Source organism: Oryzias melastigma, linkage group LG6, assembly GCF_002922805.2.
Source record: "Oryzias melastigma strain HK-1 linkage group LG6, ASM292280v2, whole genome shotgun sequence".
In the NCBI taxonomy this organism is placed as follows: domain Eukaryota; kingdom Metazoa; phylum Chordata; class Actinopteri; order Beloniformes; family Adrianichthyidae; genus Oryzias; species Oryzias melastigma.
Window position 1 is genome coordinate 18,109,320 of NC_050517.1, and position 14,423 is coordinate 18,123,742.

Consider the following 14,423-nt stretch of genomic DNA (forward strand, 5'->3'; position numbering starts at 1 on the left):
AAAATGGTTTCTAACATTTATTTTGTTTGAAATTTGCTGTGAAAAATAAAGAAATTAAACCATTCTGACACGTAGGTAAGCATGTTAATCTGACACATTATCATATGAGTTTTATTTATGATGCAGGCAAATGCCCACATTCTAGAAGTATTTTTTCTAGAATTTTTTTTTTGCTCATTTAGTCTAATTTTTTTCTGGAATTTGCATCAGTATCTTCAGAAGAATACACTTTTTTGGGCATTATTAGTTTGAAAAAGAGATTACAAAAAAGCAAACACAGGCTGCTTCATGCAGAAACACAAGTTTGTTGAAGGACACTTTAGGTTCCTTCCTGTTGGTTGTTATTAAAAGAAACTTTATTCTGAATATTTATGCAATATATTACTATTATTATTAATTATTATGCTATTTTTTAAATGATTATTATTATTGTATTGTTATTTTTATAACTGTGAAAAAAAAATTCTTTATGGTTCTGGATTAGTACTATGCTGAACTATTTTTATGTTTGAAAATATGTTGAAAAGGCATATAAAAAAGAATTATAAAAAAATGAAAAACAAATGTAATTCAATATTAAATTACTCTGTAAACCTGAAACAAATGATGAGTATTAATTGCTTTTTGGTTGTGATTAGATGAAAAAGAGTGTAAATACTGTCTGATTTCAGCAAAGAATTCAAATAAATTTGGATTTTTATTGCTAAATTTGGTTTCATTAATATATTACTTGGTTAATAAAATCAAGAGACAACTTAACATCAGAAAGAATGTTTTTCCGAGTTATGACAAATTTGGGATAGATTTTAGTCCTGATAAAAATTAACGATTTGTTCCAAATGAGTTTAGTGTGCTTACAGGTCCAGAATATGTGTATTAATAATTCCTCATACTGGTCACAAAACGTACAGTTTTTATTTAGGTCTCTTTTAAACCGTTGTATATATTGGTTAGTTGGATAAAATCTATGTAACATTTTAAATCAAATCTCTTTGACCTTATTGTTCAACATAAATTTGTTTGGCAAAAGCCAAACTTTTGTTTGTGTCTTAGAATTAAATCTGAATTACTTTTTTGTTGGGCATGTATAAAACCGATCATAAGCTACATGGTGGCGCAGTGGTTAGCGCTCTCACCTTAAAGCCATAACGCCCAGGTTCAAATCCTGACTTTTCAATGTGGAGTTTGCACGTTCTCCTCGTGCACGTGTGGGTTTTCTCTGCCTTCCTCCCACAGTCCAACAACATAAACGGCTGTGTATGAATTATCTCTAGGTGTGTCCTGTAGGTGGCAGCCTGTCCAGGGTTTACTCTGCCTTTGTCCAATAGTGGACTGGATAGGCTCCAGCAACCATGTGATTAAGAAGGTTGGGAAGACAAAATGGATGGATAGATGGCATGCCATCACATAACACACACTCTCAAATGGTTACTGTTGATTCTTTGTGTCTTATGTCCATACCTGGGGTGTGTTTGGGTCATTTATACTTGTGTTTACAACTATTTCTTCTGCTTTTTCTTGTTTGATAGATCTACTTCCCCCATAACGTTTTTCCTCTTTTTGCCCTCTGGAGAATGGAACAAAGGGTCAACTTGGAGTCGTTTTTTGAAGTTTTAAAGCCGTTTTTTGAAGTCTTTCTTTCAAGTTTTTCTTTTCTCACCATCTTCATCTGTGAGTTTCTATAAAGGGGGAGTCCATGTTGTTGGGGACTGACTTATTTTACTAACTTGGGTTGTAATTGTCTCTATCTGTCGTTAACTCGACCTCCAAAATTCCAAATACATTTACTAAACTTACTGGAGAAGGAAAAATACAAATTGAGGCTAAAAAAAACAAGTTTCCATGTAAATAAAGCAGCAAATGAAGAATAATTCTCAATTCCAACAGCATTTAGATGCTAAATGTTGCTCAATTTTCCCAGAGGTCCTTCTGTCGATGATATCATCATTTTTTTTTAATTTGTTGGTCAAATAAAAAGAGTTGTGTGACTGGTTGATTTACCTTCATAGAGGGTAAAGATTAAGAGGATGACAAATCAGCATTTGCTGACACAGGGCCTGCTGCTAATCTGCTTGTCTTCCTCCCGAAAGCCTCCAGACAATTCCAGCTCCCGCCCGACCCCAGGCGCTCCACAATACACCCAGACAAGCCAGGAGGAGACCGACTTGATAGGAAGATGTCATAACTCTCTGAAAGAATTTATTCAAATCTAGAGAAATCAAATCAGTTGGAAAATGCAGGATATAAAAATGGACATGTATTCATCTGACCACACACAGATGACCATTGATGGAACTCAATCAGGTGAGGCCTTAACTTTTGTTTTATCATTGATTTTATGAAGTTTATAACTAACAATTTAAATGTAGTATAAAACATCTAATTGTAATTTCCATGTTTTTTAGTCTTGGCAGAAAAAAGTCTTCATAAAGCTCCCGGCCCGGACGTGCTCTGCAAAGTGTGCTCTGATTCCAGCAGTGGCAAACACTACGGCATCTACGCCTGCAACGGCTGCAGCGGCTTCTTCAAGCGCAGCGTGCGGAGGAGACTGATCTACAGGTGAGCTGCAGATCCTGGGGGGAGTCAAAAAAGCCCCAGCAGAAAAGAGGCATCATCATTTCAAACTGTTCTATGACATGATTGCAGATCAGACAGTGTCCCCACACCAGACAGACTTGTGGAAAATGTTTTTTTTTTTCATGTCATAGGTGCCAGGCTGGAACTGGAGGGTGTCCTGTCGATAAAGCTCATCGGAACCAGTGCCAAGCCTGTCGACTTAAAAAGTGTCTCCAAGCTGGGATGAATAAAGATGGTGAGAAACCTCAGAATTTTTAAATGACTCTACTCTGGAATAAATATGAAATGACAATTATTTCAAGATGATTTTCCATTGTTTTAGGGGAAAAAAATCTGCCAATTAAACTAGTAAAATTAGTTGTGATGTCTTCCCCTTTTAGGACAAAATTCAACCAAGAAATTAGCTATTACGTCTTAAAATAAGTATATATTACTTAAAAATCTTTTCTATATCTGGAAAGTAGATCTATTTATGCACTTTTTTCCTTAAATATATCATATTTTGAGCAGTAAAACAGTCCAATTATCCTCAATCCCAAATCCATGATCATCTTAAAGGCTAGAAATGCACAATTTCAAATAAATTGGTCTTAATTTTGAATCATAAATGTATATTTGCTCACAAACATCTGACAAATGGTAAATGTATTTGTTCTTTGCTCAGTCAAATAAAACTATCCAGTTTCCCTAAATAGAACAAATATGTTTTGTAACATAATTCTGCTTAACATTCGCCAATAATCTTCTGCTTATGTGAAGAAAAAACAACTTTTTTATAGGAACTTTTGCCTAAAATAAGATATTTTCAAGAGCAAAAGACTCAACAAGATTTAAAACAAGTTATTACATCTTACTGAAAATTTATTAGCGAGTTAGTTTGTCTTAAATCAAGTGTTTTAAGATATTTAAACCATAAACGAGACTGGGAGTCTTCAATCTTTAACACTAAAAAAATCATTTGGTCTATTTCCTTACAGACCAGAACCCAATGAGAGTTAAAAATGAACAATATTTATGTGTTTTTGTCAATTAAACTATAAATGTAACTTAAATATTACAATAATTACATTACAACAGTGTCTATATGTTTTATATATAACAGTTGTAACTTCTTTTACTTTTGACACAAGCACACTAGTTCCTTTCAAAATAAAAACCACCCCGTATCATAAAAGGTCGTCCTGCTGCAGCAGCTTTACTTAAATTAAGAATAAAAGACAGTCAAACACAATGTTTTTAATCAATACCATCATTTTTTCCCTTTTATATGTTCAAAACTTTAACAACTTTAGTGTAATTTAGCAAAATAAAGCTTTTATTTGACTGTATAAATTAAAAACTCAAATTTAAAGAACATTTCTACAGATTTTTTTTTCGCTTAGTTGTTTGACACGTTAAAAATCTAAGCTGAAAGGATAGAAACAACTTAAATAACTCGTCTATTATATATTCAGTCATTAGCATGTTTCATTAAAGCTACAGAGCTGCAATAAAGGGATAAAAGGCTCAGAAGACCCCAGACAGAACTACACAAATATACTTGGTGAGATATCATTTTTGCAGTTTATTTAAATACACATGATGCCCTTTTCTTCTTTTCCTTATACCAGCTGTGCAGAATGAGCGACAGCCTCGAAGCACGGCCCATGTCAGTCTAGACGCCCTAAATGCAGAGGCTAAAAAGGAGCACTTGGCCACCACAAGGGAGTTCTCCACCTCAAATCCGTACCCCTCAGACCTCCGCAGACCTCTGGTGACTTCATCTGCTGCACAGCCTTGCACCAACCACCGCTTCATGGTCAACCTGCTGACGGCAGAAACCTGTGCAAAACTGGAGCCTGAGGATGGTGCGCTCACTGAGGAGAATTTAAATTATTGTGGATAGTCAGGTTTAAATGTCTTCAAACTTTTTCTCGACTCACAGAGGAGGAGAATATTGACGTCACAACAAACGACACAGAGAGCCGCGACGCCTTCGACGGTCACGTGTTCCCGTTGGCCAGCTCCTCAGAGAGTGTGTATGAGACGTCCGCACGGCTCCTCTTCATGTCAGTAAAGTGGGCCAAAAATTTGCCGATTTTTGCCCACCTGCCATTTCGAGATCAGGTGAGTGTGACTCTCCAAACACATTTCACGGCACGCCAGTCTCCATGACAGCGGGACCTCTTGACCTCTGACAGGTGATTCTGCTGGAGGAAGCCTGGAGCGAGATGTTTCTTCTGTGTGCCATCCAGTGGTCTCTGTCCATGGACAGCTGTCCTCTCCTATCCCTGCCGGAGCTTTCTCCCAAGGTCAGCCCGCCAACCTCCGACCTGCAGATCCTGGAGGAGGTCTTCAACCGTTTCAAGGCTCTGACGGTCGACCCCACGGAGTTTGCCTGTCTCAAAGCCATTGTGTTGTTCAAACCGGGTGAGCAATCAATCATTTAAGAAGCTTAGTCGCTGTTTGCTGCATTTGTAAGTGTTTGTTTGTCTCCTGGGTGCAGAGGCACGCAGCCTCAAAGATCCAGAGCAGGTGGAAAATTTGCAGGATCAGTCTCAGATGTTGTTGGGTCAGCACATTCATTCAGCATATCCCAACCAGAGCACCAGGTGAACCATTTTTATTGTTAGAATAAACCTTTGAAATGAAAATATCACTAAATGTGATGCTTTTATTTGTCCTATCAGGTTTGGGAGGATGTTACTCCTGCTGCCGTCCCTCCACTTCGTGAGTTCTGCTAAAATAGGGCAGCTGTTCTTTCAGAGAACCATAGGGAACACGCCCATGGAGAAGCTGCTGTGTGATATGTTCAAGAACTGAACACATCCTGTAACTTCATATATCATGTACACTGCTGTTTTATCATCCTACAATAACATTTATTTGATTATTTTCAATTACTAACTCAAATTTTTCAACTGTTTTGACTGCTAGTTGTCATTTTAAAACATTTTCTCTAGTTACATCATTGTGATATTTCACATTAGTGTCAGTTTTGTAATCACCACACACCTAATGTCCATTTAGCTTTGTATCATAAACATGTTTTTCTTTTAATCTTCTGGGCATTAAAGATAAAATGTGTGGATAATGTATTGATTCTTAAATAAAAATGGAAATGCTCAAATGGTTTGATTTTTGTTTTTATTGAATGATGCATTTTTTTCCAGCTTTTTTTCAAATTGGACAATCTGCCCAATTTGAAAAAAAGAAACTAACTCAAGTTTGATGCTTAACATTGACTCAACCATCCATTATGTTCCAGCCTTGTACTAAAATTACATGTTGCATCATACATTACAATAGAAAAGTAAACAAAATAAATGAACAGATTAAGTTACTGTAATAGACCTAAGCCAGAAAATAAGAACAAACTAAACAGTTTATAGATTCTTAAATCAAATGATTTATTAGAGGACTGAGGCATGAGGAATTGGTTGAATAAAAAAACAAAACAACAACAAAAAGAAAAAAAAAGCGACTGATCCTTTCTGTCGTATCTGTTTTTGTCAGATCATGATGAAGTAACCCTATGTAACCCTAATTCTAGAACACCCCAAAAATCCCCAGTTTCTAAAGGATTACAGTTTGTCTTTTAAAGCTATTTGCTAATTAGACGATAAAATACAACAATTTTATAAAATATTTTTACAACCTAAAAAAATGTACAATTGAAAAACCAAAAACAGTTAAGGTACGTGAAGGCTAGGTGACAATTTTTTTTAATTATTATTATTTTTTTTTATTATTGGAAGACCACAAAGTTCAAAGGCAAAGAAGAGCTGAAAGAAAAATAGCTGTTTTTTAAGGTAAATGCAATATTACGTATTTACATAATAATGTATATAATATAATATATATATACATTGATTAAACATTTTTGGTATAAAATATTTTTAAAACCTTAAAAAATGTGAGGTTAAAAATGAGACCCGGAACAAGTAAGGCACGTGAACGCTAGGTGGCGGTGGTGAGCGAGTCTTTAACATGAACACCATGAAGTTCAAAAACAACGAAGAAGAAGAGCTGAAACAAAACACGGAAGTTCTGTTTGTGGGGCTGTAGATACACAACAGGAGGCATGTGTAAAACAAAAGCGATACTTTGAAAGTCGTTTGTTTTTCAGGCAGCTGGTGAACGTGATGTTTAGCAGATCGTATCAGCCGCTCTCTCAGAGAGACTCGAACAGTCAGAGGAGCTCCGGTTTGTCTGTGGACTTCCGCTACAACAAAGGACTTTCCTTTGATTACATCCCGAATGTTGCTGACAACGACTTTACTGGTGAGAATAATATTTAGCTGAAACGAATAGTATTTAAGAAACCAGCGTTTCAATTTGTATGTGACAAACTGAGTATATTTATCTATTGGTACCACACGCTTTCACAATAAGAGCATCAAAATGATGTTTTTTGTTTTTTTTTTACCTCTTTTATTTATTTATTTTATTTTTTTAAATATTAATGGGAATTGCACATAATGTCCATTCTTACTCCCTAAAAAAAGCTATCTACTTCTAATTTAGACTGTTGCAGTTTATAAATGTAAAGAGTTATAGTTATAGTAAAATAAATGTTTATGCCATAAAAACAATTCTTTCTATTAAACATATATATATATATATATATATATATATATATATATATATATATATATATATATATATATATATAGATAGATATATACAGGCTGTTAAAATGTGAAAAAAGTGTTAAATTCATACGTGATGTCATTCTCTCAAAGATACCTCACAGGGATGGTTTTCCTGGATTTGCAACCTGATTGTCACCTTCCTTGTTTATACCTGCACCTTTATAACATTTCCTCTATCTGGATGGTTTGTTCTGAAGGTAAGCTGGAAATAACTACTAACTACCAGTCACTAACTTTGATGAGTAACTTGTTTTTTTTTTGCCTGCAGACAGTGCCCAACTATCAGAGGATAGTAGTGTTCCGTCTGGGTCGAATTTGCCCTCCAAAGGGGCCCGGTATAGTATTTGTGCTGCCTCTTATTGACCAGTGGCAGAAAGTGGACCTTCGCACTCGCGCCTTTAACATCCCACCCTGCCAGGTAAACCATTGCATGTGGAACTGGAAAATAACATCTGGGAATTAAAACCTACAAATGCTGAAACACTGTTGATTTATTATTATCATTATCTTTTACGTTTGTTTAAATTATTTTGATTGAAATTTTTTAGTTTTGAAGATGCTGGTTACAAAGATGCATTTTCTCATGTACTGCTGTGTTGTCAAAGCAATACATTATAACCATTTATTGTAATTAGTACCTAATGGTGTGTTCTGGAAAACAACATTATTGTGCCTTTTTTTATTTGTTTTATGAAAGTGTATTAAAATACTTTTATATTTTCTACATTTTTATTTTTATGATTTTAATTTCTTTTTCAAATTTGTTAAAAAATGTAGAAAATTCTGATAAAAGTAGCTAATAATAAGTCACATTAGTTGTAGTGTCTAATCTGTCCTCTAGGTGGCAGCCATGGTTTATTAATCCTTTCTTTCTCTATGGAGTAATTGAGTTCACAATAAACTGGGATGAAACAGGATTTTACATCTTTTTTTAGATCAAAAATGTCTTTAAAAAATATTTTAGTACAAGTTACTTAAAGTTCTGCTGTTGTAGGTGGTCACTCGAGATGGCGGCGTGCTTTTGGTGGGAGCAGACATCCAGTTTAGGATCTGGAATCCTGTGATGTCCGTTGTATCCGTTCAGGATCTAAACGCTTCCACCAGGATGACGGCTCAGAATGCGCTGACACACAGCCTGGCCAAAAAGACGGCTCGGGAAATCCAGACTGAGAGAGTCAAACTTGAGGAGTATCTCGGGGTCAGTCCACAGGATTTTTGTTGATGTATGTTTATATTATCTGCAAATGTAGTGACGTTTTCTGTTATTTCTGTATTTTTATTACAGGTGGACATAAATGAGATGACACGTCCTTGGGGTCTCGAGGTGGATCGAGTTGAACTGACTTTCGGTTCTCTTGGAAAAGCCTTAGAAGACGTAGAAGCTTCACCGCCTGTCTATCCTTCTGCTCCTGGACTAGAAGGCCTCGCTGGCCCCATTCAGCAGCTGGCCATGCAGTTTCTGAGCCCCAGCTGTCCTTCACAGTCCACTCGAGGTAAGGCTAAACACCAACTCTCAGTTTTTACAAATCGTGTGTTTAGAGCTATAACATTTTCGGTCAATTGTGCTTTTTGTGCTGCAGACGGCCTCACATTTACAGATGAGCGCCACAGTGGATCAGAATCTGCAGTGGCCACACCTGGCTCTGTGGAGGAGCTGCTCAGCGGCGTCCAAAGGTTGCTCTCCGAGTCTTTGGTCCGCCATGCTGGAGCCAGCTTCCAGTTTGAGATCAGCTCAGTGAACGGCGAACAGCACAGATACTATCTGGATCTCAGCCAAGGTGACTAGTCATTAGGATGTGGTTTTCCTTTAGATGTACAATCAACATGGATAGTTACAGCTACCTTACAAACTTTAAAACACAGCTAAAGAAGTTGCTTACAGATACATCTGGAGACACAAGAAAGTAGATGTATTCACTTTAAATTGTAATGAAAGCACCAGAGCTGTTAAGACAACAGAAACTCCTCACAGTTTTATTGACATTGTAGGTTAGCGCAAAAAAAATAAAAAAAAATCAGAATAAATATCACTCTATATGTGAGTTTTCACCCTTTTTGCAGACCACAGAAACAATTTAATAGTTAAAATTATCTTTTTTATTTGTTAGTTAAATCCACTAAAATCCCTAAATTTAGTAAAAGTAAAAAAAAGACAAGTATTCCATTTGATTTCTTTAAACTAAATGATTTTGATCTGGTTGTCTGAGTTTAATCCATTCAGAAATAAATACTTTTCAATACAGACTGGAACACGATTGTTCTGTTTTCAGGCACCGGCACCGCTGGATCTGGATCTCTGCTTCTAGAACCTGATGTCACACTGAGCATGAGCGATGGCGACCTCCTGGCCATGTTCCAGGGGGGGCTGCAGCCCCTTGCGGCCTACACCAGTGGCAGACTGAAGGTTCAGGGGGACATCGGTACAGCCATGAAGCTGGAAGAAGTCATCAAGCTCCTGAAGAAACAACCATCCGAATCATTTGTGGTTTAATATTTATTTAATGCTTAACTTTAACTGTAAAATGTGTTTTTATTGTCAATCTCATTAAATGTTGCTTCAATTAAGCTAAACTGCTTTATCTCACTTAATTTTATTAAAATAATTGCATTTTATAAAGTGCACAGAGGCAAAGAAGTAAAAATTAGGAAAGTTTTAAAATTTAATTTGTTAAACTGGGCCATGAACTTGGTCAGATTTAAGGTTTCAGTTCAATGTTGGTTTGGAAAAAAGATGTTTCAATTTCTCTTTACCAAAATGAACCATTTGGATCAAGTTCTAGTGCACATTTTTTCATAAAACCTTCACAAAAATATTGGTTGCTGCTGAACATGATCACACTAGTGTTGCTTAGACATCACAACCTTGATCAGCGTAAAAAGTGGGCCTGACTCCGTAGACCGGCCTCCTACCTCCCTTTTTTTTTGTTGCTTGGCAAGGATAAAGCAGATTGAGGAGTGTAGTCGCTAAGATGGCCCGGTGGAGCGTGTGTCGGAGACCTGCGGGGCTGCTGCTGTCCTGGACGGAGGAACTCGCAGCATCAGGTGTGCGCTCCAGCAGCAGCGTGCCCGTGATCCGGCAGGCGTACTCGGAGAGCGGCAGCGTCATCAGGCCTTTCAACGAGATCCCCGGACAGTGGAAAAACGGGCTGGTCAACCTGTACAACTTCTGGAAGCAGGACGGCTTCAAAAACCTCCATCGGATCATGGTGCAGAACTTTAACACGTTTGGACCCATTTACAGGTAAAGGAGAGAAGACAACTATTAGCTAAATGGATTTTTAGACAGTAATGATGTGATTGAAGTCTTTTATTTTTTAAATCTTTTCGTTTAGAGAGAAAATAGGTTATTATGAAAGCGTAAATATCATCAAACCTGAGGATGCTGCTACCCTGTTTAAAGCTGAAGGCCATTATCCCAAAAGGCTGAAAGTTGAACCTTGGACATCATACAGAGACTTCAGGAACCGTAAATATGGAGTTCTGCTAAAGTATGTACTCAGTTGATGTTACGATATCTCAAATCCTTGTTATTTTCAAACAACCGCATCATCTTCTTCTAAAGGGATGGTGAAGACTGGAGATCAAACCGTGTGATTCTTAATAAGGAGGTGATTTCCCTGAAGATGCTGGAGAACTTTGTGCCTTTGCTGGACGATGTTGGGCAGGATTTTGTGGCCAGAGTTCATAAAAAGATCAAGCGTAACGGCCAGAACAAATGGACCACAGACCTCTCTCAGGAACTGTTTAAATATGCTCTGGAGTGTAAGACTTTTATTTTTTTGTCACCTATACACGAGTGTCAGGCTTCTGTTCTCAAATCTCTTCTGCTGCACAGCTGTGGGCTCGGTGCTGTACGGGGAGCGTTTGGGTTTACTGCTGGACTACATCGACCCTGAGGCCCAGCACTTCATCGACTGCATCACCCTCATGTTCAAGTCCACCTCCCCCATGCTGTACATCCCCCCCAGTCTGCTCAGGCGCGTTGGGTCAAAGGTGTGGCGGGACCATGTGGAAGCTTGGGATGGGATATTCAACCAAGGTGAGACAACTGTCAGATTTGTACAGTTTTATTAAAATAATTTTGAGGTTTTTACATCTTTGTGGCACATCAGCTGACCGCTGCATCCAGAACATCTACCGGGAGTTACGTCAGGAGACGGGACCCTCTGAGAAATACCCAGGAGTCCTAGCTAGTCTGCTGATGCTGGACAAGCTGTCCATTGAAGACATCAAAGCCAGCATCACTGAGCTAATGGCTGGAGGAGTAGATACAGTAAGATATGATTGCAATACTTGTATTTACAGGAGCATAAGTCTACCTAATTCTCTGTTATTTTTTTTTTCAGACTTCCATAACGCTACTGTGGACGTTGTACGAATTAGCCAGACACCCCAACCTGCAGGAGGACCTGAGGGCGGAGGTGGCTGCAGCTCGAGCTGCGAGTCAGGGAGACATGATGGAGATGCTGAAGAGGGTTCCTTTGGTCAAAGGAGCAATAAAAGAAACATTGAGGTGACAACATTTTAGTGCTTTTTTTAAATTAGATGACATGGATCAGGCTCTCTTATCTCTCCATGGTGGCTCCTTGGCTAAACATAAAATAAGTCAGAGAGACTGCAGTCAGCAGCTCCAAAACCAAAACTACCAGAAGAAAACAAATAAACAAAGCCTGCAAACTAAGACTACCAATCCCAAACTAAAATAACAAAACCCAGCAGTGTAAGACTGCTAAAGAAAAAGAGGGAAAAAAAGAAATAAATAAAAGAAAAAGAAAATAGCATTTTTTTAAGTAAGGATTACTTGATGATAAATTATAAACTATGTAGGTTTTTACATTCCTGTTGACTTTAAGATGTTTAGTTTGCTCAACGCCCCCTTCGGAGTGCACAGATTTGATATACAAAGCAAAAATTGGTAAAAGGTTTTACCTTTTATGAGTTAAAAGCACATATTATCTGAGATGATCCTGTTTGGGATCTTTTATTTTGAAAATAAGTTATTTGAGCTTCTGTCACACATGAAAAAAAGTCAAATTTTAAGAGATGCTAGGTTTTTTTTAATATATTTTTGCTTTTGTTCGTGCCAAAAAATAGACATAATTCATATTTATTTATTTTTTTTTTAAAAAAAAGGTCAAAATTTTCTAAAGACCATGCGGCTCCTTCTAGGTTTTGATAAGTGGAAAACGAGCCCAAATATCTCTTATACTACTAAGAGTTGCAGACGCCTGACATAGTACATTATATAGTGCATTCGCCATTTTGTAGTGCTGTCTGAACCTACAATTCCAAAAGTGAGTGCCCTAGAAATGTCCTAAAAGTCTTTGTAAAACACTAGCAAGCATCGATGCTTTCTACATTAGCAAATATAGACCACAATGCATTGCAGTCCAACAATTTTTGCAAAAAGAAATGTCTTTAAATGTATTTTTTTAGTAAACCATTCATATTTTCATTAGCAGCTCATCATGAAATCTTAAATAATTGAAAAGTTTGGAGGAAGTCATAACTTGTGTTTGTGCAATGCTAATACTTCTTTTAAATGTTCTCAGGTTACATCCAGTTGCAGTGAGTCTGCAAAGATACATTGCAGAGGATATAGTCATTCAAAACTACCACATCCCAGCTGGGGTAAGAAGCTGTTATTTCAAAACAAAGGTGCATAAACGACTGACTTTTTCTAATATTTTTGTTGATTTTTTTGTCTAGACTTTGGTCCAGCTGGGACTGTATGCGATGGGAAGGGACCCTAAGGTGTTCTTTCGTCCGGAGCAGTATCAGCCGTCCCGCTGGCTGAGGACAGAGACGCACTACTTCAGAAGCTTAGGATTCGGTTTCGGCCCTCGCCAGTGTTTAGGACGCAGAATAGCCGAGACAGAGATGCAGATCTTCCTCATCCATGTGAGATTCATTAACCGAGGAATCATTGGTGACACTTAAACACAAAATCTTTAATGGTTAACATGATCATTTCAGTAGATTTTGGAGGAGAAAAGCCGCTTTTCTCCTCCAAAATCTACTGGAATGATCATGTTAACTGTTGAAAAGTTACAATAAATCAAAGACTATAATCACTGGAGCTCTGGTGTTAAAGGGTCATTAAAATATGCTAATTTTGAACAATATGTTTCTCTTGCAGATGCTTGAGAACTTCAGAGTGGAGAAGCAGCGTCACATTGAAGTGCAGAGTACCTTTGAGCTCATTCTCCTGCCAGATAAACCCATAATACTGACTCTGAAACCTCTCCAAGCTAGTCCGTAACGTCAACTTTTGTGGTGTGCGGTGAGTAAAGTTGAATTCTTTAACCCTGTCATTCATCTGTGCAGGGCTTCACCAAACACCACTTCAAAAAACTGGAAAACCCTCCAAACGTCCACAGGGAATAAAAAATAAATAAGTTTAGGAAAGCTGCAATGTACATTAATGACCTCAATGATTGACTATTTCATTTAGAAAGTTAGTATATATACTGTATTTATTTAGAGATTTGACGAGCTTTAAAAATGTACAATGTGTTGAAAAACTGGAATGTACATGCACTTAGAAAAAGATGTATTTATATAAGCTTAATAAAGAATAGAAGTGATGGAAAGATGAGTTTTAGAATGTGATTATTTGGAATTTTAGATGAAATCAAATCAATATTTATTTGTTATAGCACTTTTCATATAAAACATGACACAAAGTTTTTATGAATTATGTTAACTCAGTTTGCAAAAAAAAAAATAACTTTTTGGATAAAAACATGATGGAAAATTGATCTCTGCTGCAAATTTAAATTATTAATTTATTTATTTCTCTAACTTGAGCATTTATGTTTGCTTTTTCTAACTTAAACGATTCTTTGCTAATTGAGATTCCTATTCACTATAAGAATTGCAAGCAAACAAATAGGATTTCAGAAGCAAAACGGGTGAGTATTCATTTTCTAATGAATATCTTCTATTTCTTACATATTTTTTTTGTTTTTGACATTAAAATAATTCATTTTCTTGTTACATTTACTTTACTTTTTTTTTAAATCAGACCATTTATACAACTCCAAACAAAAAATATGTTCAAAACTTTCAGTTCCTAAAAGTGGCCATTGACATGAATGGAGATAAAATGATCAGAATTTGAATTTCCACATTTACCAGATACCTTTTAATCTCAATGAGCTTTAGTTTGTAAATGCAGACCAAAAAACATACTTTTAATGTTGAAATACA

General features: G+C 36.8%; 3 protein-coding genes across 3 annotated transcripts; all 3 read left to right on the forward strand.

Annotated features, from left to right (window-relative positions):
* The first annotated feature begins 2,094 nt into the window (after positions 1-2,094).
* nr2e3 (nuclear receptor subfamily 2, group E, member 3) lies at positions 2,095-5,680 on the forward strand. Its single transcript, XM_024282800.2, has 8 exons — positions 2,095-2,304; positions 2,406-2,559; positions 2,709-2,812; positions 4,188-4,424; positions 4,502-4,683; positions 4,758-4,986; positions 5,063-5,168; positions 5,247-5,680. The coding sequence occupies exons 1-8, from the start codon at positions 2,235-2,237 to the stop codon at positions 5,377-5,379; spliced, it is 1,215 nt and encodes a 404-aa protein (XP_024138568.1). The 5' UTR covers positions 2,095-2,234; the 3' UTR covers positions 5,380-5,680.
* Positions 5,681-6,644: 964 nt separating this feature from the next.
* On the forward strand, positions 6,645-9,782 carry stoml1 (stomatin (EPB72)-like 1). Its single transcript, XM_024282519.1, has 7 exons — positions 6,645-6,840; positions 7,302-7,408; positions 7,480-7,629; positions 8,206-8,409; positions 8,497-8,704; positions 8,792-8,989; positions 9,482-9,782. The coding sequence occupies exons 1-7, from the start codon at positions 6,702-6,704 to the stop codon at positions 9,700-9,702; spliced, it is 1,227 nt and encodes a 408-aa protein (XP_024138287.1). The 5' UTR covers positions 6,645-6,701; the 3' UTR covers positions 9,703-9,782.
* A 133-nt stretch (positions 9,783-9,915) lies between these two features.
* On the forward strand, positions 9,916-13,809 carry LOC112152747 (cholesterol side-chain cleavage enzyme, mitochondrial). Its single transcript, XM_024282518.2, has 9 exons — positions 9,916-10,452; positions 10,544-10,699; positions 10,774-10,973; positions 11,047-11,250; positions 11,324-11,484; positions 11,558-11,724; positions 12,764-12,842; positions 12,921-13,112; positions 13,351-13,809. The coding sequence occupies exons 1-9, from the start codon at positions 10,181-10,183 to the stop codon at positions 13,471-13,473; spliced, it is 1,554 nt and encodes a 517-aa protein (XP_024138286.1). The 5' UTR covers positions 9,916-10,180; the 3' UTR covers positions 13,474-13,809.
* Positions 13,810-14,423: the final 614 nt, after the last annotated feature.